Source organism: Musa acuminata, chromosome BXJ1-3 (assembly GCF_036884655.1).
Source record: "Musa acuminata AAA Group cultivar baxijiao chromosome BXJ1-3, Cavendish_Baxijiao_AAA, whole genome shotgun sequence".
NCBI classification, from domain to species: Eukaryota; Viridiplantae; Streptophyta; class Magnoliopsida; order Zingiberales; family Musaceae; genus Musa; species Musa acuminata.
In genome coordinates, this window is record NC_088329.1 from 35,886,002 (window position 1) to 35,907,967 (window position 21,966).

At 37.7% G+C, this 21,966-nt stretch overlaps 3 protein-coding genes across 5 annotated transcripts; 1 reads left to right on the forward strand and 2 right to left on the reverse strand.

Annotated features, from left to right (window-relative positions):
* Positions 1-4,054: 4,054 nt before the first annotated feature.
* LOC135638719 (uncharacterized) lies at positions 4,055-4,531 on the reverse strand. The gene has a single exon (XM_065152033.1). It carries the CDS (start codon positions 4,529-4,531, stop codon positions 4,055-4,057), a length of 477 nt encoding a protein of 158 aa, XP_065008105.1.
* An 8,229-nt stretch (positions 4,532-12,760) lies between these two features.
* MSD1B-1 (superoxide dismutase [Mn], mitochondrial) lies at positions 12,761-16,000 on the reverse strand. The gene is made up of 6 exons (XM_009394457.3): positions 15,595-16,000; positions 15,045-15,091; positions 14,823-14,948; positions 14,655-14,711; positions 14,166-14,243; positions 12,761-12,988 (listed from the first exon to the last, which is right to left on the reverse strand). The coding sequence occupies exons 1-6, from the start codon at positions 15,923-15,925 to the stop codon at positions 12,896-12,898; spliced, it is 732 nt and encodes a 243-aa protein (XP_009392732.2). The 5' UTR covers positions 15,926-16,000; the 3' UTR covers positions 12,761-12,895.
* Positions 16,001-16,360: 360 nt separating this feature from the next.
* On the forward strand, positions 16,361-21,191 carry LOC135626438 (uncharacterized). Of its 3 annotated transcripts, none has more exons than XM_065131719.1 (3): positions 16,361-16,569; positions 18,824-19,174; positions 19,262-21,191. In XM_065131719.1, exons 2-3 carry the CDS (start codon positions 18,858-18,860, stop codon positions 21,078-21,080), a joined length of 2,136 nt encoding a protein of 711 aa, XP_064987791.1. In that variant the 5' UTR covers positions 16,361-16,569; positions 18,824-18,857; the 3' UTR covers positions 21,081-21,191. The 3 variants fall into 3 exon arrangements, with proteins under 3 accessions (XP_064987791.1, XP_064987800.1, XP_064987809.1); XM_065131728.1 differs by having other exon boundaries at positions 16,361-16,534; XM_065131737.1 differs by lacking the exon at positions 16,361-16,569 and having other exon boundaries at positions 18,855-18,994; positions 19,107-19,174.
* Positions 21,192-21,966: the final 775 nt, after the last annotated feature.

Consider the following 21,966-nt stretch of genomic DNA (forward strand, 5'->3'; position numbering starts at 1 on the left):
TACATGCTTATCATCTCTCTTTCCAGACTATATCAAGATTATCCAGCTGATTGAGTAAAGGAAAAAAATATTTTGATGACGAACAAACAAGAAATCAGCAGATGCAGTGCAATATAAAGTTTGGAAGCCTTTGTGATTTCATTTATATCAAGATTATCCCTACATCAATCTTGTGATTTCATTTACTAGGTAAGCTGGATGAGAAATCTGTTGTTTGATCCAACAAGAATGCCAATTATAATCTGCCTAATCATGCATCTGCACTGTAGTCTCCAGCAGAAGCGTTTGGCAGCCCAAAGAATCTTTTCAGCAACAGGTATCGATGGGCATCACCAGCTGTTGCTCAGCTTGTGCCAGTACTGGAGTCTTACATTTCAGCAACATTTATGAGCAAGAAGGAGGAGGAGGAGGAGGCCTACCAAATGCTCATCACTATGTCCTGAGAAGGGCCCTTCAGCTTGCACCTTACCCTAAAGTATCACCTATCGAAGAAGAAGAAACTTGTGGTCAGGGCTATGACAGCAACCTATCAAGCAAATATGTGCTGTAAATGTTGCTTTCAGAACACTGGCCTTTGATGTGTCTTCATCCCTCAGGGCAGATGTACATCTTGGTGATCGATTGATCACTTAATGTAATCATTGTGCATGTGTTTGTTTACATGAGAACTCACATTGTAATCTTCTATCTATCAGGTGAGACTGGGGGTGCGAACAACTGGTGCATGAAGCTACCTGGAAGAGGAAGGTAGCATTTCAAGCTCATGCCTCGCTTAAAAGCAAGGATGTTGTTGTCTTCTTCATCAGTGTATGCCTCTTTTAACAGATGATTTTGGCATGTTGAAGAGACCTGTGGGCCATTCTTGTGACTCCCAGTCAAACAATGCAAAGGAAAACAACTGGATCTGATGCAACATACAACAAGCATTTCTGATTGAAATTAATCTACCTGTCATCAGTGGACCAGAATGGGAAGTAGGAGTGACAGCAGAAACAGAGTAAAATGCTGCATTAAAGACTGTGGAACTCCCAAGGTAATTAAAATGCTTCTCATATGGCATAGCATATACCATCAGGTCAAAAAGCATTCAATATTTTTACAGAGAGTGAATGAAAATGGGGTTATAGTGCCAGCTTGTGAATCATATAATTGGAAATCTAGAAGATGTAGGGTGTAGCTTTTCCATGAAAGATCAAAGGTGACAACTTTAGGACTTGGAGATGAACTAGTTGTAGCAGATGACCACCTCTGTCAGCAACTCTCTGGAGTCATATTTTCCAGAATTCTTCATGATTCTTTCACCAAAGTATGCAGTGGTCTAATCCAAAGGTTTATCATGTTTCATCTGCACCAAAACATAGCAAACACTAAGAATCATGATCTTTTTAATGTGGTAAATTCATGAAACATTTGAATGCTGCAACTTCAATGCACTACCAGTGTATGACAGATTGACAGAAATATGTGACCATATCTTTTATAGAACCAAAGATGAATTTATGAAAAGGCAGATATGTAATTGTTCTTATAGTAACATCCCACATTGGATAATACACAGAAGCTGGACTGATGCTGTAGTTATTTAGGCTATACTTTCTCCACCTCAGTTTTTGAAGCTGTTGCTCCACTTAAGAAGTTCTTTAAATACAGCATAATGTGCAATAAACTATAGAAATGTAATATTTATCTTTTAATAAAAATAAAATTAACATAAATCTTATTAAAAGACGATAGATCTAATACACAAGGTCGTCGCCAATGCAAGATCTAGAAAGGTTCATGTATATACTTTTTATCTTTATATTTGGAAAAGTTGATCAACGGTCTCGCTTTATCGTTATTATAAAATCGGCCTTCCGTATATAAGTCTATTTTTTTTATTTTTATAGTTATTTTTGAAAAAAAAATATATAAGAACAAATGTTGTGGAGGTCTTTTACAACTTCTTTGTACATGGAGGATCTCTAGTTTGAGAATTGTAAAAGCTCTGTTTGACACAAGTAAAGAGGAAGCTGAATCATATATTGGTGCCTCAAATATCTGACATATAAATCCCTAATAACAACAAAAGGAATCTAATTTATGGAAATCAAGAATGTGATTATGTGATATATATGTGTACTAATGATGCACTGTAGACTTTCTCATGCTGTAAGAGATGTTATCCAGTTGATGATGGGGTTCCCTAAACACCCAACTTGTTCAGTAATTGATAGAGGTTGGAAGCTATGCACACAATTGGAACACTGAGAAGGAACAACAGTGTGACATAATCTTTAACTTATCATTGACAGATACAAGTAAGAACAAATAAAGTGCCCTGCAATACCAGGAATGTTGACATGGATTTGATGTGAGGCAGTAATCAAGAAGTGTGCAAGTTTTCTTGAAGCTACATGACAATAATGATGAGAGACATGAATAAGGGCAACACAGGGCTCATCAATTCTTAGGTCTACTTCAACTTTAGCACTTGGAGAGTGAAATGATGTGATCAGCAGTTCTTCAATGCTATTGGATACATGATGCAACCCTGCTAACAACTATATGTTCTTCACCTAACATCATCTGTAATAATTCCTTCAAATTGCAACAGGTTAATTAAGTTCCACAAAGTATTTCCTCAGGATATACAAAACTAAACCCTGATGAAGTCTGCAATAAAATGCCAAACTGTGCTCACTCCAGCCAACTAGATTTGATGAACTTTAGATTTTAAATAGCAATGATTTTTTTTTTTTTACAGCAGAAATATTCTCTATTTTTTTTAAGAAAATATTTTAGTACAAGAAGAGATTAAAAAGAGGACTAAAAGAATAGAGAGTCCTGATGTATATTGAGTTTGATGTATAATTTAGAAACCTAAGTTTTTGGGCTGAGTTGATGTATTGATATATGCTAACCCTCACTGTTTTTACCCAGATTCATTTTTAATGAAATTTTAACTTTGTATCAGAGTCAAGATTCATGAAAAAAAAAAAGAGTGCATAAAAAAGATAATTGAAAATTTTGATATGAATAATTAAAAAAATTAAGCTAAGATGAACTTGGTAATTAAAGTGAGGTACAAAATTATCATACCATCTACCATTATAAATAAGGAGGAAATTATTACGACCCGAGCCTGATGAGCTAACTGGCCTATCAATTTTGTTTGGTTTAAACTACTAATCAAAATGTTTAAGCTAAAGTTAGTCATTCTCGATCTTATCCATTTTCGATGTGGAATTAATTGGGAGTATTAGAAAGATAGTTTGACTATATATGAATAAGAGGAGATGTTAGGAAATATTAAAAAGAGAAGTAAAAGAAAAATTCTACATTCATAAATATTAAAAGACTATGATGATATATGTTGAGTTTTTGGGTTGAATTGATATTGATATATATTGATCCTAATTAGTTTAATTGATATACATCATTAATAAATTTATAACAACAATTAATGGTGGCCTGTTGTGACCTTCACAATATATTATAAAAACTTTAGAGTTGTCAATTATATCCATTATAGTGAATCTTCTAATCCTTAGATATCTTCTCACCAAGTATCCAAATCACTGTGCATTCTTTTCTTTTGAGTGCTGAATTAAAAGGACAATTCAACAGTAATAAGAAATCTTATGGTTAAATCTGGAGTCATCTAAACCTCATCCTCAAGTAGAAATGGAATGATCACCATCGGAGAAGATTTCTTTCTCTTTTATTATCCTTACAGCACCTCTGCAATGAGATTCAATTAGAATCCAGAAGGCTTGGGATCAACTAAGAGAGGACATCAATCATTTCCTGAGCTAAAGGTCTTGCTTGTTTGTATCAGAAGAACAGGTAACATGGTCAGAGAATTGGATGGTGTCTGCGATGTGCCTACGTGCCTTTCGTTGAGTGCATGCGTGAAGAGTATGTATGACACGGGAAAAGAAATAGTTCTTTGCGTAGCTTAGATTGCGATAATACAAGCATTTCAGGTTATACATTACTCATGAAGGAAATCAAGCATTTGAGACCCAATGTTTTCTTGTATCTCAGTAGATGAGAGCGTTGCTGATCCCCTTCAGACAGCAGGAACTGTTCGTGATGGCCGGCGAGTGGAATCCTTGAGCTCAGCAGCTGCCGCTCCATGTCGCACCCTGAAGCATGAGGTCGGGGTCGGAGAATCGTAACGGGACTCCTCGTCACCAGTTTTGGAGGAGGAGGAAGATGGCTTGCGGAACACCTTCAAGGTGAGCTTGGGCAGTAGGGTGTGGATGAGGCTGGTCTTGGTGGACTTCTTGCAGCCATCGTGCCTGGGGCTGGGGAAGGAGGAGGGCGGTGGCGTGAGAGGAGGGAGGGTGGTGTTGGAGATTGTGTTCTTGGGTGTTCCAGGCTGAGACTCCCACAAGAAAGGCACAGCTCCTTTAGCATCTCCATAGTACACTCCCAAGGAAGGATTAGCTGAAGAGCTCTCCCTGGAGATCAGCGTCGAGTAGAACTTGTCATCCTGCTTCATTTGGATGAAGTCCTTGCAGATCTCTGAGCTACTGGATATCATCTTTTAGAGAGAGAGAGAGAGAGAGAGAGAGAGAGAGAGAGAGAGAGAGAGAGAGAGAGAGAGAGGTATGATCTGAATGCAAACTAGTTTCTGGTTGATGGATTAGAATAAGCTACATAGAAAGCTGTAGCAGTATATCTAAGGACAGTGGCACATGAAAGATACGTAGTTTAGTTTCTGCTTCCTCAAGAAAGTACACATTCATTGTGGTGATAAGAGGGAATGCCAATATTGTTGGTGACATTTAATGGGAGTAAGTAGAAGATTTGTAAGATCATTGTTCCTTGGAAATATATCTCCTGACTATGGAAAGCAGTGAGATGTCTTGTAGAATTGGATTGCCTAAATGAGCTGCAAGATGAACAAGAAATAATGATCGATGATGACTGGAATATGTACGGGGTGTGAAGCTGACAAGGATAGTTCTGCCTTTGGTATCCCCACGGCTGTGGCTTGCATCTGCCTCCAAAGCCACATACTGCACTCTTGTCACTCTCAGGGTTGCCGGTGGAAGAAGATAAAGTACTTGGGACGATACATGCTTGTGCTGCACTGAAATGTTGTTCTGCAGAGCAAACCATTAGAGACACAGAGACGAGCGGGACTCGAGGAAGGAACATGATGAACACATGGGTTGCAGTAGAGAGTCATGTGAGCTCAAATGGCTGATGATTGATTGACATGCAGAAGAGAGGAGATTATTATTGCAGTACTTAACAAGCTAAGAGTTGACCCGCGAAGATCGAACTTGTCATAATCATGCACTTATTTTATCATCACAGTTAAGCAACCAACACTTGATGAGACTTACATTATAAGTATAATGTTGCATTCAGTGGTTCTAAAGTTAATCAGTTTAATTGGATAGAGTTATTTGAAAAAGAACATTATTTATAGCACTTTTGTCGCATATGAAAATGCGAAGAAAATGAAGAGTTGGATGCTCGACAGGAAAAATAAAAAGAATTATGATTTTTCTAAGAAATTTATCCTTTTTGTTTGAGCTCCGTAGAAAAATACTGAAAACACGAAGAAAGTGAAAAGTTGGACGATCGGTAGGAAAATGAAAAAAAATTATGATTTTTCTAAGAAATATATTCTTTTTGTTTGAGCTCTGCAGAAAAATACTGAAAACACGAAGAAAGTGAAAAGTTGGATGCTCGGCAGGAAAATGAAAAAAAAATAATTTCTCTAAGAAATATATCCTTTTTGTTTGAGCTCCACAGAAAAATCACTGAAAGCGAAGAAAGTGAAAAGTTGGATGCTCAAAAGGAAAAATGAAAAAAAAAATTTCTAAGAAATTTATCCTTTTTATTTGAGTTCTAAAGAAAAATCATTGAAAATGCGGAGAAAGTGAAAAGAAAAATTATGATTTTTCTAAGAAATATATCCTTTTTGTTTTAGCTCTGCAGAAAAATCACTAAAAATGCAAAGAAAGTGAAAAGAAAAATTATGATTTTCTAAGAAATATATCCTTTTTGTTTTAGCTCTGCAGAAAAATCACTGCCTGCAGATTTCTACTTTTCTAAGAAAAGTAGGATGCTCTGCAGAAATAACATTATTTCTACTTTTCCAAGAAAAATCACTGCCTGCTACCAGCAGCACAACAAAATTCAGTGAACTTTTGCAAGATCTTTGATTTATTTTAGGAGTTTGAAACTTTGTTTTTCATTGTTAAAGAATAAATTTACTACAAAATCAAACTAATTAATTAGAATTTACGGCTAGTTTCAGAACAGATAATGACAGAATCAGATACTATCAATTGTTTCTACTTCTATTCACACTTACTTTTTGCAATTGATATCCATTTTAACTTGATTAAATCCCATTATGAATGTTGAAGATGGATTGTTACTGATGAGCATTTAAATTTTCTGGATCAATTGCCAAGCTGATAACAAAAGGCTTAACTCTCTACAGCAGGCCATGAGAGACTGGTAAGCATCAGTTGGACTAAGCATCTGAAATCAAGTGTTCTTGAAAAGATAAGCTCAAGAGATGAATTTGTTGTTGCATTCATCAGAAAGTAATAAGAATAGAACATATATATATATATATATATATATATATATATATATATATATATATATATATATATATATATATATATATATATATATATATGTATACACACATATATTCAGACAGATAAACTTGAGCTATGATCACATCAGAGTTTAAGCAAAGTTAAACATATCCATAGAGCTTGATTAGTGGCATAAAAAAGCTACAAGCAGATGCAAGAATACTGGCATATTGCCAAAGATTTGCAGCAAGAAATCTATATTGGGAATGATTCAAATTCCATGAACTATTCAAAGTAATAGAAGATTTAAGTTTAAGAAGAAAAAAATATTTCGGTGATTCATTAGCTGGAGATTGAGCACCTTAGAAATGGCATAAAAGTATCGACAGGTTATATCTTTCACATGTCAGAAAAATTTCCAGTATGTGATCAGGCTCATTAGATTTCTCAAGGTCATAGAGGGATTGCCTAAGACCTGTGCCACTGGAACATACAATGCAGTTTCTAAGACAACTCTGGTCTCCTTGCCAGGAAAGATCCCAAGTCTCAACAGATCCAGTTCAATGAGAGCAGAGGATTGACAAAACCTGCAAATCTTCTTCTTTTCTTAAACTAGACTGTATGATAAATGCTGCCAATCACTAACATCAGTTTGTTGGTGGAAGTTTTTGCCAAAATGATCGTATCTAACTCTAAAAATAGCCAAATGACTTGCCTTTCAAAGTAGTAACACAATTCTGCTACTTGGTTTCGTTTCTGACCAAGTATGTTCCAACTCATGTTCTACATTTTAGACCTACTAATGAGCTCAAACCGCCGCCGCTGTCTGTGATGATTACATGCCCATTCATCGTAAGAATGCAACACCTGAAATCCAAGGTAGTCTTTCAAGACACAAAGCAAATTGCTCGGATTAACTGAAACAACATTGTTCAAGCTAGCAAGTTAAGACAACAGAAGAAATGATACATATATGTGGATCAGATCAAACATTCCATGGTTTCAGATACTTTGCAGCCTAAACATCAATAATTTCTGAACATAGTAGAGACATAAATGATTGATCAAGAAGGATATACTGATTAGATACCCCCCCCCCCCACCCCCCAAAAAAAAAACAGCCTCTGGAGAAACTAGGAAACTGAGCCTCTGATCAAGAAAGCAAGATTTCAGTGCTTGATTCTAACAGAAAATGGTCATAAACATGACTGGTAATTAGAGATGGAATGATAAGCATCCTGTTCAAGCTATGACACAGAGTAAGCTGGGGGATGCAGGATTCTTTGCTGTCATTTTGCAGAGAGAATAGACAGATAAACCAGTGTGCATCCTGTGACAATTTTTGTGGATTGACCTTTCAAAGTGATAACCAGGATAAACCATTTAGGAGACTGGCCTATGGATGATCAGAAATTAGATGAATACTTTAGTAGATTATCGAACGCAAAAACTGTACCAATCTAGAATTTAGTTGATACTGAAAACTATACATGACACTAAATAGGCACCATATAGCTTTCATGCATGTGTTTCAATATTGATTATTGAAATAATTATATAGCTAAAACATGATGAGACATAGTAAGCTAAAGATAAAAACAAGTGACTACATGAGACTTACAACTGGTAATCCAACCAGAGTTTGCTTTGGCCAGAGATCTAGTGACTACTTACTAACATGAAAATACAAACCAGACACTAAGATGTACTGATTCCTTTTTGCTATATAAATAGATATCTGGATGCTGCATGATTTGTCAGTTATTTACCAAATTTAAGTTGAATCTTTGAAATACCTCAGACACATCATCACCATCTTCGGTAGAATTTTCTGGCAAGCTGCATTTGCTCTTTCTTCTTGAAGCACATATTGTAGCTTCTGAGGAAGAAATCGAATGGATGTCGTAGAGGCAAGAACCTGAAAACAAATTAAGTGATAGATCGCTCTCTTTGTGTACATTTCTTCTGTTTTTTTTTTCTTTTCTTTTTGTTAATTTTTCATGTAGTTATACATTCTTGGAAAAACAAATAATAATCAAAGATGACTTCCACAAACACACCTCTGATGAAATGCTTCCCCATATGTCAGGCTCGCTTAATTCAGTCTCCATCAAAGTTCGAGTCTTGCATTTATTCTGAAAATTTACCCAAAAAATCAGCAAATGTGCAGAGGACATCATCATCATCATATATAGTAGCATGTTAACATAACTTCATCAAGCAATAGATCTCCAATGCACACCTAGTAAGAGATGAGCAAGTAAATGCACCCAAAGAAAAGCTTCAAAGTCGCAAATCGATTCAAGAAGGTTTTTGTAGAAGGAAAGAAGAAAGCCACGACTGCATGAAGTGAAGCAAGAGAAACAAGATAAAGAGATGAAGAAAAAGACGAAAAGAAGAAGAAGAACAGAGATGAGAGAAAGCGTTGGGAAGAAAGTAATTACTAGTGAGCTCTCTCGGACCTCTGCGCCTGCTCCGCTTCTGGCTTTGGCCCCCCGTTATACGCACGACGGGAACCGTCGTCTTCTGGCCTCGTTACGACGTCGAGTGGAATCCACCGTACGCGCGCCTCGATCCGGGCGGAGTCACCGTAAGGCGGCGGCGGGGGGCGGCGGTGATGGATTCGACGGCTAGCTTTAGTTTCGCGTCTCCCAACGCGTGCGAATGACGTGCGGAGTCACCGCAAGTATCGGACGCTTTAACTGCAACTTCGATACCGGTGACAACGATCGATGGGCCGAGCCACATCCGTCCGACCGGCCCGGTTTGGCTCGACAATCAAAAATAATTTCATTGCCTATAGCCTCATATATTTATACCTTTTTAATATTATAATATTTATATTAAAAAAATTATATTAATTTTTTTAAAATTACGAAAGTGAAACAAAAAATTCTATTTACCCTAACATCGTTAGCTATATTGATGAAAAAACATAATAAGTTGCACTACATATTGGATCGATACGAAAGTGATGGGTAAAAAGTGATGTTGAAATTATCTTTTTTTTCGGTAAAATCATTAGAAATAAAAGGGATGTCAAAATTATTTATTTATTCATTTAGCGTGTGATATGTTTATAATCAATACAACTGACAATGTTAGAATAAATGAGATTATTTATAAATATAGAATCACGATACTAATATGGTCCAAGTACAAGGGATTATATAATTTACCTTGATATTTGTGATGTTACGAGGCAATAGATCAACTAAAAAATCAATTGAAAATTATCATTCTAATGAGTCATAATTTATAAGCATAAGTATATAAATTTATCAGGATTTATTTGTTTCGAGTGTGCCTATATGATTTTTTTTCTTTTTAAGATAAGTATCAAAAGACGTCTTAGAAGATATTGGATGATATTTGTAATTATAAGACCTTAATTTTGCCTTTGATACGAGAGCAAAGGCCTTTTATTCATTCGATTCAAGACTATGTGTAACTCAGGTGCATCATAATATATCTATCTACATAAAGATCGAAGATCGAATATAATACTCGATATATGATATCCAAGTTAGTCTTGAGGTGAAAAGTAGAGTCAAATATGAGTGGTACCTGATGGGGATATAAACAGGAATAACCTTTGTATAGGAACAAATACTAGAAGACCAAAATACGCAACGGAATAACATGGAAACACAATCAAACAGAACACCAAGATATACGTGGAAAACCCCTTCAATGTGAAGGGTAAAAACCACGGGGCAAACTAGAGATAATCCACTATGAGAATAATGAATATACAAATCTCAATCTCTTGCCCAAAACCCTAGCAACAACCACAAGAGAATAACTGGGATATAAGGATCACGTCATTGCCCACAATATCTAAAACTCCCAAGTAATCACAGCAAGAGCCTACTGTAGATTTGATATAACTTGAGATGAGAACACTGCTAGATGATTGAGAACAGTTTCTCTGCGTTGTCCTTGTCTTCTTCCCTTTCTTTCTCTTCCTTGTTCTCCTTCTTCTCTTTGGAATCTCGTGGCTACCAAGATCTGCCTCGTTGCTGCCTTTTTATAGCTTTAATCTGTCTCTAAAACGTAGCCACCACACCTCCCTAATCTTAATTAGGGTTAGGTTAAGAGGGGATGTGGGCTGTGGGCTGATAAAGCCCACATGGACTGAATATGGGCCATCAGCCCAACGGTACCGACGATAAATGGATAGGTTTAAAGTAAACTTAGACTCCAAAAAAAATATTTCAGACAAAAATTCTTCTTAGATTCTTTGTTATGGTTTAGTTTTGGTGACCAAATGGTTGGTTGAACTCCATTCCCTGTCCTAATTATGGTGTGACGTAGCGAGCTACTATTAGGTAAAGATCTCTACGATCAAATCTTTCTTTCCCAAAAACCTAATTAATTGAGATCACAATAATTATATTTCGATCTCACTCGGAAGCTACATGTTTAGTCAGATGCATGACGCATCTCATACAGTCGAGCAAGCCAATGCACACACAACTTGCATCACAAGCCATGGATTACTTGGTTACGTGTCAAAGAAGCGTAACCAAAGTCAAAGCCTCGCCGCCTCGGAAGAGGCTTTTGCTTTCTCTCCAAGACTCCCAGTACTAGGAAGATCTCGTGTTTGGTGGGAGTTGGCAGGCCCTCTTCTCGTGGTTGACCTCACCAACCGCGATCCAATCGGGAGATTTAGTGCGTCCTTTATCGACTCGATCAATGAATACCTCTCGAAGCGGAAGACTCTGCCGTCCGGCGGTGTCGCTCGACACTAAATTAGTCGCATGGACGTATGGCTGCGAAGTCAACCCGAGCTTTTGAGTCGACTATGCAAAAAAGTCAACAGGAGGAACTTTCCACGTTATGTTCTTCGATGCCGCCCAATCGAATTCCTGCATAATAACTACTACTACTAACCCTTCCGGCGTTGCTTTTAGGACTAACAACGGAAGCAGTTCTTCGATCCATCTCTCAGCTTTTGTGCTTCTTTCTCTCCGCCATGGCTACCAAGACAACAGCTATCCTGTTTGTTTCTCTCCTCCTCTTCTTCTGCCTCTCGCTTCCTCGGTCTACGGCAACCCGAGGTCTCACCGTCGGGTTACCAAAAGAAAGCTCCCTCGTTGGACCAAAGGAGACGATGGCCACCGGCGTTGGCCCGAGTCGGAAGCAGAAGCTCGAGGTGACGTACGGCACGCCACTGATCTTCGCCATGCTCCCTCGAGGACCTGTGCCGCCGTCAGGTCCGATCGGTGGCATCAACGGCGGCAATAATTAAGTGGAGGAGGAAGAAGAAGAAGATTCGTGTGTGTAGATATGTACATATAATTTGGCATTCCTTGATATAGTTTTCATGGGGAAGAACATAAACAGCACAAATTCATTAGTTTCATTTTCTTTTTCTAGGATTCAAAGATGTATAGATTTGGCATTTCTTGATACAGTTCAGCAAAACATGGTCAAAGACACAGATAAGTTTCTGTCTATTTGTATTATGCACACTGGTTGGAAGAATTTTACTTGTTATACATGTTTAAGCTTTGTGATACAATTAGGTGTTATTGTCTTCATGGGAATTTGCTATTTACATGAAGCAAGCATGCACTGATAGGTTTGTGATTTAAATGCTTGCTTGATACCCAAGAAATTGAGTTTGGTTGTCTTTTCTCTGTTCCTTTGTTTTTTGGTGGCTGTTTAGATAAGTATGAGTAGTAGGATTGCTCAATTTGATGAGTTGTGTGTCAGCTATGTCAGCAAGTCAAACATTTTGGTGAAGTTTTGCAGTTTCATTGAGCATGATTTCTACACTGAGAACACAAAATCTATGGCAACAAAGAATTTAATTATTTGTTCTGTTCAGTAAGCAAGTCATGGATGGAGTAAAGGTTTGAGATAGTATGAGCCAACAAGAGACAAGTTTCTTCTTGTCTCATGCCCAAACAATGGAAAGCAGTATATGAACTAGAGAGAATTTGATGCAGGTGATAAATGAGAAGGCAAACAAGGAAGATTGACAAGTAGAAGCCAGTTTGGTTTTCTTCACAGCAGTAGAGTTCTGGAAAGCATACCATTTTGCCAATTTGATTATGCTCGCTTTTCTTCCTCTCCCCTCTCTGCAGGATTTATTCCACATTAAATCATCTTTTTCTCTTTTTTTTCTTTTCATTTGCACTATCTTTCTTAGTAGGATTACTGCTCATGTGTTTTATTGAAAGAAGTAGATATGATACATAAAACCCAGGTGACATACTGATGGTGTAGATACATTAGAAATGGAAACAGGGTCAAGCTAGCAAAGATCCATCTTATTTTAACACAGTAGAGGATCTCACTAGAGAACTTACAATACAACATCTCCATCAAGCGATCTCGCTGTCGTAAACTTCACTGGCATATTTCCAGTTCATAACACTCCAAATGTTCTTCAGATAGTCTGGCTTCACATTTTTATACTGTTAAGCATCCAAAAACACAAACAAAGGTTCAACAGGTAATACATATGGAACTTACATGTCAGTAGCAAATAGCACAGAATCTTAAATCAATCTTGGATTCACTATATGTCCACTATGAATGACGCACAATTTTAGGACACTTAAGTCTACTATATCGCCAACAAGTACTGTAATCAAAGTTTGCGCGAGGTGTAAATGTCGACAACCTGTCATGAACTACCTGGAGCATAGGATAATATAAAGAGAGAACAGTTTAAAACCCGAATGGCACAAATCAATTGAAAAGCCTTCTAACGCCGTTAATAGTAACATACAGAGAATACCACATGTGACACTTGATAGCCGTCTAGGCACCAACCAGGAACTGCCAACATTCATCCACCTTTTAGAATAGCTATTTAAGGAGGTAAACCACATGTTCGAACTTAGATCCAATCATAGTCCAGGATGACGACCATCCGATAATTATAATTTAGGAACTCCATCAACAGTAGCCATTTATAAGATAAAAGAGTATCCCTGCATTTACGTACTCATAATTCCCCAACCTGCAAGACTTCTGAAGTCAATTTCATGCGGCCTCTGTAATTCGACAGCAGTTCTTCAACCACAACCTTGCATTCCCCAGGGATAAGACCAAATATGGTTTGAGATTTAGCTATCCTAATCTAATCAAGAATCATCTTGTTCTGGGATTGGCTCAAACAACTCCACTGATTGTGACGAACTCATGCTGGTTTTGAGAAGATGGAGTACATGAGGAAAAAAATAACAAGCTTCCACCTCCATTCTAACCCACTCACAATAAAAGAGATTGCGACCTCTAAAAAGTCCATGTAGAAGAGAGGGCTGAGGAAAAGACCAAACGTTGTGTCTTAGTCCTCTCATGTTGAAAACTTTGTCATGATGTATACCCTCTCCAAGAGTTTTCTTTACTTTACTTGTCTACAATTTTGGTTACCATGCCCTGTATATGAAGCCCACTAGCTGCAAACCAGCTAAAAAAGAGGATCACTACTCATGGGCTAGCAAACCAAGAGGCATATCCAACAAGTATATGCATATATTACATCTATATCTATTCAAGTTCATCATTGTGTATCTATCCCTTCATGCATCTATGATGAAATATAATCTTGTCATTACAAGTGACATCCAGAGAGACAACATTTACCTGCAGGTAGTATGCATGCTCCCACACATCGATACCTAGCAGAGGAACTAGGTTTGCGCCTTTGGTCACTAGTGGATCCTGTGAAAACATCAGTTACCAGTTGAATTTGCAGTTGAGACAACAGCAATCAAAGACAACAATCTAATGATAGAAAACAGTTACTTCCAGTTAGTAAAACATGAGCAAGTTTTGCAACTAATTCATGTTCACAAATAATGTAATTTTTTAAGCAGAAATTCATAAATGAAAAATTAATTTGAGGTTAAAGGCAGGCATGTGCAAATAGTTAATACCTGTAACTTCTATTCCTCTGTTTATACCTGTAACTAAACCAGACACCACAACAACAGGCTGCTAATCAGAAGGCTGGATGGCACAGGAGGCCATGGAACTTAAGTTTAAGTTGGTAAGAACTATACATGGTATATGACAACTTCAATACTATTCATCAAACTCAATGGCATCAATAGGATTAGATAAAGTGAATACCTGATTTGCAGTGGCTTCAACCAGGAGCTTCTTCCTCTCCTTATCTAGAGCTAACCACTGTCAGAAAGCAAGAAGAAGGCATGGAGCGCAGGTTCAGCAAAAGGAAGATCATGAGTGTTGATTATGTATAACAACAAACTTCTTAATGTATGCGTTTGTCACACTGACCACCCATCCAGATCCCTGTAAGGCAGCACCTTCTGCATTCATTTTCTGCACCAGAGCCTCCAAGGAACCAAAGTCTGTGTCAATTGCCCAACCTAGTGTGGCATGAGGAGGCTCGCCACCACCTTCCTGTAAGGCTCTTCCTTTTACAAAATACACAAAAAACAGGGCCAAATTGATCCAGCTAATAAGCTGATGACAAAACAGGTGGATAAACACACTTACATTGACAGGCTTGAGATTTTTCCAGAAGATTGAGTGGTTGATATGGCCTGCAGAGTTTATGAGACTAAACTTGTTGAAATAGATAGCATATATCAAAACCCACATCCTTCTTACACTTTCTACTATGACATAAATGATAAAAGACTAGAACCAACCTCCATTTCCAATTTCCTTATTGACGATATGCCACGGAAAGAAAAGCAAAAGACAACTACAATTGCATTGTGATTACTCAATACAAGTGTAATTTTAGTTTTCAGATTATATGTGAACATTTTTAAGAAATTTGACCTATCTTTATGTACAATTTAGACTTCTGATTCAGTATTCAGGGCATACAATCTAAGAGAAACTACGTCCAGTAGATCCTTCAGAACTTACATATCCCCAATCTCTACATGCCGAATCGAGAAAAGAATGTACTAACATAAGAATCACAAAGCCCTAACACCAACTGAAACCGGCACAAAAATTGTTTTTTTACCCACAATTGTTACAGGAACAACAAATTCACTAGGGAGGAAAAAACGAACAACGACCGAGTTCGAACCTCCGCCGTTGAACTTGATGGCGCTCTGCAGACGGACCACAGCGGGGACATCCCCCTTCGCCATGGCCGCGTCGAGCTTCTCCAGGGCGTCGTTGTAGTTGGAGACGTAGGCCTTGTGGTGCTTCTGGTGGTGAAGCCGCATGATCTCCCCGCTGATGGCCGGCTCGAGGGCACCGTAGTCGTACTCGAGGTCCGGAAGCGCCGCGACCTTGAGCCCCCGGGCGTGGCAGAGCCCCTGCCACCTCGTCCCACTGCCTCCGGCGGAGGCGAAGGGACCGAGGCCGGAAGCTAGGGTTGCGGCTGTCTTCGTGAAGAGGGCTCGAAGCGCCATGGCAACACCTGTCAGTCTGAGAGCTGCTTCGAGTGAGTCGACCACCGTCGTCTCTTTCCGAAGGCAGACAAGAGCGCCGACTCCAATATAACCTTTTAATAGAATTATTAAATTACAATTATACCCTTACCGGGTTCTATGACGCGGATGCGCCAGTCGGATCGGGTTCGGTTGAGCTCCTTAGATATTATTGGGCTCGTTCCGTATTACGGGTCGGGTCCCGGCATACTAAACCGTTATAAACCTTCATCTCTCAAAATCCCATACAATCCAGTATATGACGGCTGGTGTAACAGTTTGTAACACGATATAGTGCCCGTTATCTTCTAAAGGTATACATATGTATATGTATATATATACATATATATACATATGTATATCTATATATACATATATATATATATATATATAATGCAAAATAGGCTTAGTTTTGTGCTCGATCAAGATGACCGTTTCGGACCGGAGCGTCTCGTCCCTAAAACCCCAATTCTCCCTCTTCACCGATTTCTTCGGATTTCTTTTGTCTTTTGTCTCGTCTTTTGGGTGAGGGATTCGAAACCCTAGAAATCTCGACAGAGACTCCACCATCGGCCGTTCGGGCTTGCGATTGTAAGCTTCACCGAAGAGAATGTTATGGTTTCCAGGTTCCGATTCCGAAAGTTCTTACCTTTTTTTTCCCCGCACCGATTATTTTTGCTGAAATCGAATATTTTGGGCTTGATGGCGATTCTGGGGTGACGGATTAAATTTGAATTTAGCTACTGAATCTTGATAGTCTGGTTTTACTTTTGATTCGGAAGCTATATTGATTTTACCTAGATTTTTTTTTGCGATTTCTTAGAATTTACTGAACTAGGATTGATCGAGGAACACCAGGTACAATATTTCTGTCTTGAATCTCCCTTTCTTGGTTAGCGATTCCCTGATAGCTCTGGTGACGAGACCTATCAAATTCTTCTGAATTCTGTCGCGGGTTGCTTGTTTCCTTTTGCTTGCGATCCGGTTGCATCTGATTTGGCCTTACTTCCTAAATGTAACGGTATTCAAGTCTCCGTTTTCTGCAAACATCGTTTTATAATTCATAAGGGACGTATTTTTGTGAGCATTTTTTATTGGGGAGAATATACTTTCTTGAATAACTAAAAAATACAAATTATAATATTCTTGAAGGGTTTTTTAAGGCATGAATGACGTTGTTAATGCTTTGCTAATTGTTTAGTTGCTATTTGAGGTTCAGATGTTAACAATTGATAAGTTATAGAAGTGTAGATAAATATATAAAAGAAAATGGTTAAGAATGAGAAATTGTGGACTAATTTATGGGCACACAGTATTTGAATATGTTGCATATGGTGTATATGTTACTAGTTGTACATAATGAGAGAATACATGATAGAAGAGGGCTCTAGGAGACACTGTATTGAGAAGTTCAATAGTTAAGCCTGCATTGGCAGACATTTCAATTATTTGAAAATTATCTTTATGTGGGATTATTAGAATTTCTGAATCTTTTATGACAATGACTTTCTAATGCAGATAATAAACTGTTGCTGATATTTATAATAGGAAAAAAGAAAAATTAAGAAACTTGAAAAGTCAATGATGCTCAAGATGTCTAAAATCTTTGGAGAATAATCATATAGGCAAATTTAATATTTGATTTTAATGAGATGTTCAAACGTGTATAAATATAATAAAATAAGCTCTGCGCAAACTTAAATCTCAAACAAGTACGAAATGTCGATAAATCTGGTGTTGGAATAATATTAGTAGGTATATGATACTATGTTTTAAAAGATAGGTTGATTTTGTCAAGTGATGAATAACAATAGGGCTATGCAAGATATATTAAAGCAAACTGATCTAGAAGTTTTTTAGTGCATGAAAACTATCCTTTATATTGATTTTTGTATGGAAATTGAATGATAGAGAGATTTGAAATGACTCAATAATTCTCCATCAAGGCATGTGTTTGAAGACGATTGGAATGGATTTGAGAAAGTTTTCCTAAAGTAGGATTCATTTTTGTGACTTTTATCTCAATTTGATGGATTTTTGCTAAAATCATTATGTTCGTTCCATCGGAGGCTGTCTAGTAAACATAAGTGACAGCTAAATCAATGAAGAAAAGTTATTATAGGTTGTCAGATTTTCCGTCTCAACTCCCAACCTTTATTTTTAAGTAATGTAATCTAAGGAGAAGGAGCTTAAGCTAAAAGCCTAATTTGATTCTAGACCAAAGAATATGTTACAAAGTTTTGATAGAGGATTGAAGGAGCTCACAAGAGTCTGGAGATTATCGTTACCCATCCTTTCTGAAATCAAATTGTAGTTGCAGTTTTTTTAGAGCATATTTCGAGTGATCTAGCCAAAGAAACATAAATGTCATTTCAGACCAAATAGTTTTGTGTGCTGCTAACCAAAATATAGTATATTTGCTTCAGTAAGAACTGGCAAAAAAAAAAAAAAAAAATTTGTCAATTTTCACAGACGATATTTATTTTTCAAAAGAATAATTTAGAATCTAGTGCAAACAATCTTGAACAAGGAAGATATTAATTAAAAGGACAATGACATCAGAAGAAGGGATATCAGATTTTGACTCTTAAGAATTACTCATACAGAGTTGACCTTTTGCTAGTCTTTCAAGGTTTACACTGGTCTACTGTGCTGAGTGCAGTTTGTATTGAACAACTTGTATGTACTTTTTCCTCAATGATGCTTGCAAGTGATTTATTGCTTTAATTTGAACTTTGTAACCGAGATATATTAATCTAATATGCCAGGACTTGAAAACAACATTATCTTTATGCATATTTTCATTAAAATTTTCTTTTCTTCTCATCATTAACTTACAGTCATATTATATGACCCTTTTTCCTCTCATCATTATCCCAGATTCATGAGGTAACTTAAAGAATTTTTTTATACCATGGCAAGAGGGAAAATATTAGCTATTTGCCAATCTGGTGGAGAATTTATTACAAACAGTGATGGATCCATGTCTTACTCTGGTGGTGAAGCACATGCAATTGACATTAACTGTGAAATGTCACTCAGTGATTTGAGGTCAGAGATATCTGCTATGTTTAACTTCAATGCTGATACATTTTCAATTAAGTACTTCCTTCCAAGAAACAAACGGACTCTCATCACGATATCTAACGACAAGGACTTGCAGCGCATGGTTGATTTTCATGCAGATTCAGATACAACTGATATATTTGTCACAAAGAAGGTTGAAAGCAGGTATTTTCCATATACTCAGTGGTTTTTAATTTTTTATCACAAATGATGCTCAAATAGAAGAAAAATTACTATAAATGCTTTTTGTAGGATAATTAGGAGTGTTGTAGCTGACTCTGGTACCTCCACTGACGCCAATACTGCCTCAGTAGCTACCCTTGAGGAAGCTAAACGGCAGAAATTATGCATCAATTGGGACAGTATGATCACTGGTGTAGGGCAGGTATTCTCTAGTCCAAAGGCTTTTCGCGATGCATTGCACAAATATGCCATTGCAAATAGCTTCATGTATAGATTCATTAAAAATGATGGATCTCGTGTAACTGCTGAATGTACTGTTGAGGATTGTCCGTGGAGAATACATGCATCCAGGTCATCAGCCAAGCAGAAATTTATGATTAAGAAGATGAATGACATTCATACATGTGGAAAGGAACTCAGTAAAGAAAGTCGTCGGCTTGCATCTCAAAGATGGGTTGCTAGTATTATTAAGGACAAGTTGCGAGACACACCAAACTATAGGCCAAAGGATATTGCAAAAGATCTCCAACAAGAATATGGACTCAGCTTGAACTACTCACAAGCTTGGCGTGGAAAATTTATTGCCAAGAAAGAGCTTCACAACTCACATGAAGAGGCTTTCAGTCAGTTGTCCTGGTTCTGCGAGAGGATAATAGAGACCAATCCAGGTAGTGTTGCAACATTACATACATCAGATGATTCTAGATTTTGTTTCTTTGTCACCTTTCATGCCTCACTTTATGGGTTTGAGCATGGTTGCCGCCCCCTCCTTTTTCTTGATGGTTTATCTCTGAAAGCAAATAAACAATGGAAGTTATTGGCTGCAACTGCAGTTGATGGCCAGAATGATATCTACCCAGTTGCATTCTGTGTCCTAGATTCTGAGGCTAGTGAGAACTGGCATTGGTTTTTGGTACAGCTGAAATCTGCCTTTACTCTGTCTCGTGCCATCACCTTTGTTTCTAGCAGTCAAAATGGTTTGGAGGAGTTACCTGAGGTATTTGAGGACAGTTTTCATGGGTACAGCGAACAACAACTGATTGAAAATTTTAAGAAAGAGATGGACGAGTCCTGGACACAGGAACTGAAGAATAAAATGGTTGGTCATCTTAAAAGAGCCATATGTGCTTGTAAAGTTGATGAGTTCAATGAATCCATTGAAAACCTCAGGATTCAGTCCAAAGAACTTGCTGAATGGGTTTTGGGTATGGAACCGGAATTCTGGTCTGATGCCTTCTTCAAGGGTTTGAGATATGGGCATTACTCGTCTGGTGCTGCGGAGATATTCAATGACTGGGTATCAACAAGATACGAGCCATCGGTGCTTCAGATAGTTGACATCCTAAGGTGTAAGTTGATGGAGATGATGTACAGCCGTCGTGAGTCTTCAAACACATGGACTGAGGTGCTCGTACCTTCTGCCAATCAGAAGGTACAAGAGGAGATGATCAAAGCGCGCTCCCTGAGAGTGGCTTGTTCCAGTGACAGTGTGTTTGAGGTAAGCGATGAGTCGACCAATGTCATAAACATCGAGACTAGGGAATGCACATGCCGAAGGTGGCAGGTTACGGGCTTACCTTGCATGCATGCTCTTGCTGTGCTCGAACGCATGAATGGATGCATATATGATTACTGTTCCAAGTACCTCATGACAGAATGCTACCAGCAGGCATATTCATTGTCCATCAATCCCATACCTGATGTCGGTGGGCCGGTCTGTGCTGATTCTTTCCATGCTGCAACTACATGCCCTCCTCGTACCCGCCGGCTGGCAGGCCGACCGAAAGAAAAGCCCGCAGAACCAAGGATTATAATTAAAAGAGCAGTTCGCTGCAGCAGGTGCCAAGGGTTAGGGCATAATAAGCAGACATGCAAGGCACAAATTTAGGTGTAGTGCCCTTCTTTTGTATCCATATTATTTCTTCTTTTAGGTTGTACTTATCTATGTTTAAATTGAAAATCGAGCTGATTTATAAGAAATTTGTCAATTGGGATTTCAGATGCTAGGAGTCAAGTAGGAAGAGAAAATTTTAGGTATCTTTCCCCTATTTCTGTTTCTTTCAAACCAAAGAATTTGAGCTTCCAAAGTATTGATTACTTTGCTGTTGATTGAGATTATGAGCTTGTGTATTACCCATGGTATGAATGGAGGCAATGGGAGGAATCCTCTATCCCATAAGACAAATCTTTTTTCACTTTTGATGAGGTTGTCTTCAACCAACTAATAGTGAGATTTTGACCCTGAGAACTCCTTTTAATCATATGAAAAGTGAGATATTATTCATCCTTTTGTTCCTGAAACTATATTATATTAAGATCCATATCATCAACCTAAGAAGTGAGATATTATTCATTCTTTTGTTCCTGAAACTATATTATATCAAGATCCATATCATCAACTTAAGAACTTTATTTTATGCATATCTATCTTAGAGACTTAATTATAATTTTTATATATCAATTAAGGATGGTATCACTTGTATATTATTTGTATATGCATAGTATTTCATATATGGGTGGTAGGTGCTAACCGATAGCATAGTGCTACATGGACGACAAGTGTTGGACATGATAGTCTGAAACCACATAGGCAACACGTGGCTAACTTGGACACCTCGACATCGTGACCAAGTAAGATCAATTAATATATGTCTCGGATTCGACACATATTGAAATCGCAACCTCAATTAACTCTAGAAGCAATGCATAATTGCACCTTATATCCATCGTCGATGATCTCGGGTGTAATGGTCCTCAAAGTCTATGATGAAAGA

Excerpts from the sequence above, each read along its gene's own strand:
- LOC135638719 (XM_065152033.1), bottom strand. The coding sequence starts at position 4,531 with ATGATATCCAGTAGCTCAGAGATCTGCAAGGACTTCATCCAAATGAAG.
- MSD1B-1 (XM_009394457.3), bottom strand. The coding sequence starts at position 15,925 with ATGGCGCTTCGAGCCCTCTTCACGAAGACAGCCGCAACCCTAGCTTCC. Across the intron at positions 15,092-15,594 it reads CATCAAGTTCAACGGCGGAG|GCCATATCAACCACTCAATC; the intron begins GTTCGAACTCGG and ends TAAACTCTGCAG. Across the intron at positions 14,712-14,822 it reads TACAGGGATCTGGATGGGTG|TGGTTAGCTCTAGATAAGGA; the intron begins GTCAGTGTGACA and ends GCTTTCTGACAG.
- LOC135626438 (XM_065131719.1), top strand. The coding sequence starts at position 18,858 with ATGGCAAGAGGGAAAATATTAGCTATTTGCCAATCTGGTGGAGAATTT. Across the intron at positions 19,175-19,261 it reads ACAAAGAAGGTTGAAAGCAG|GATAATTAGGAGTGTTGTAG; the intron begins GTATTTTCCATA and ends TGCTTTTTGTAG.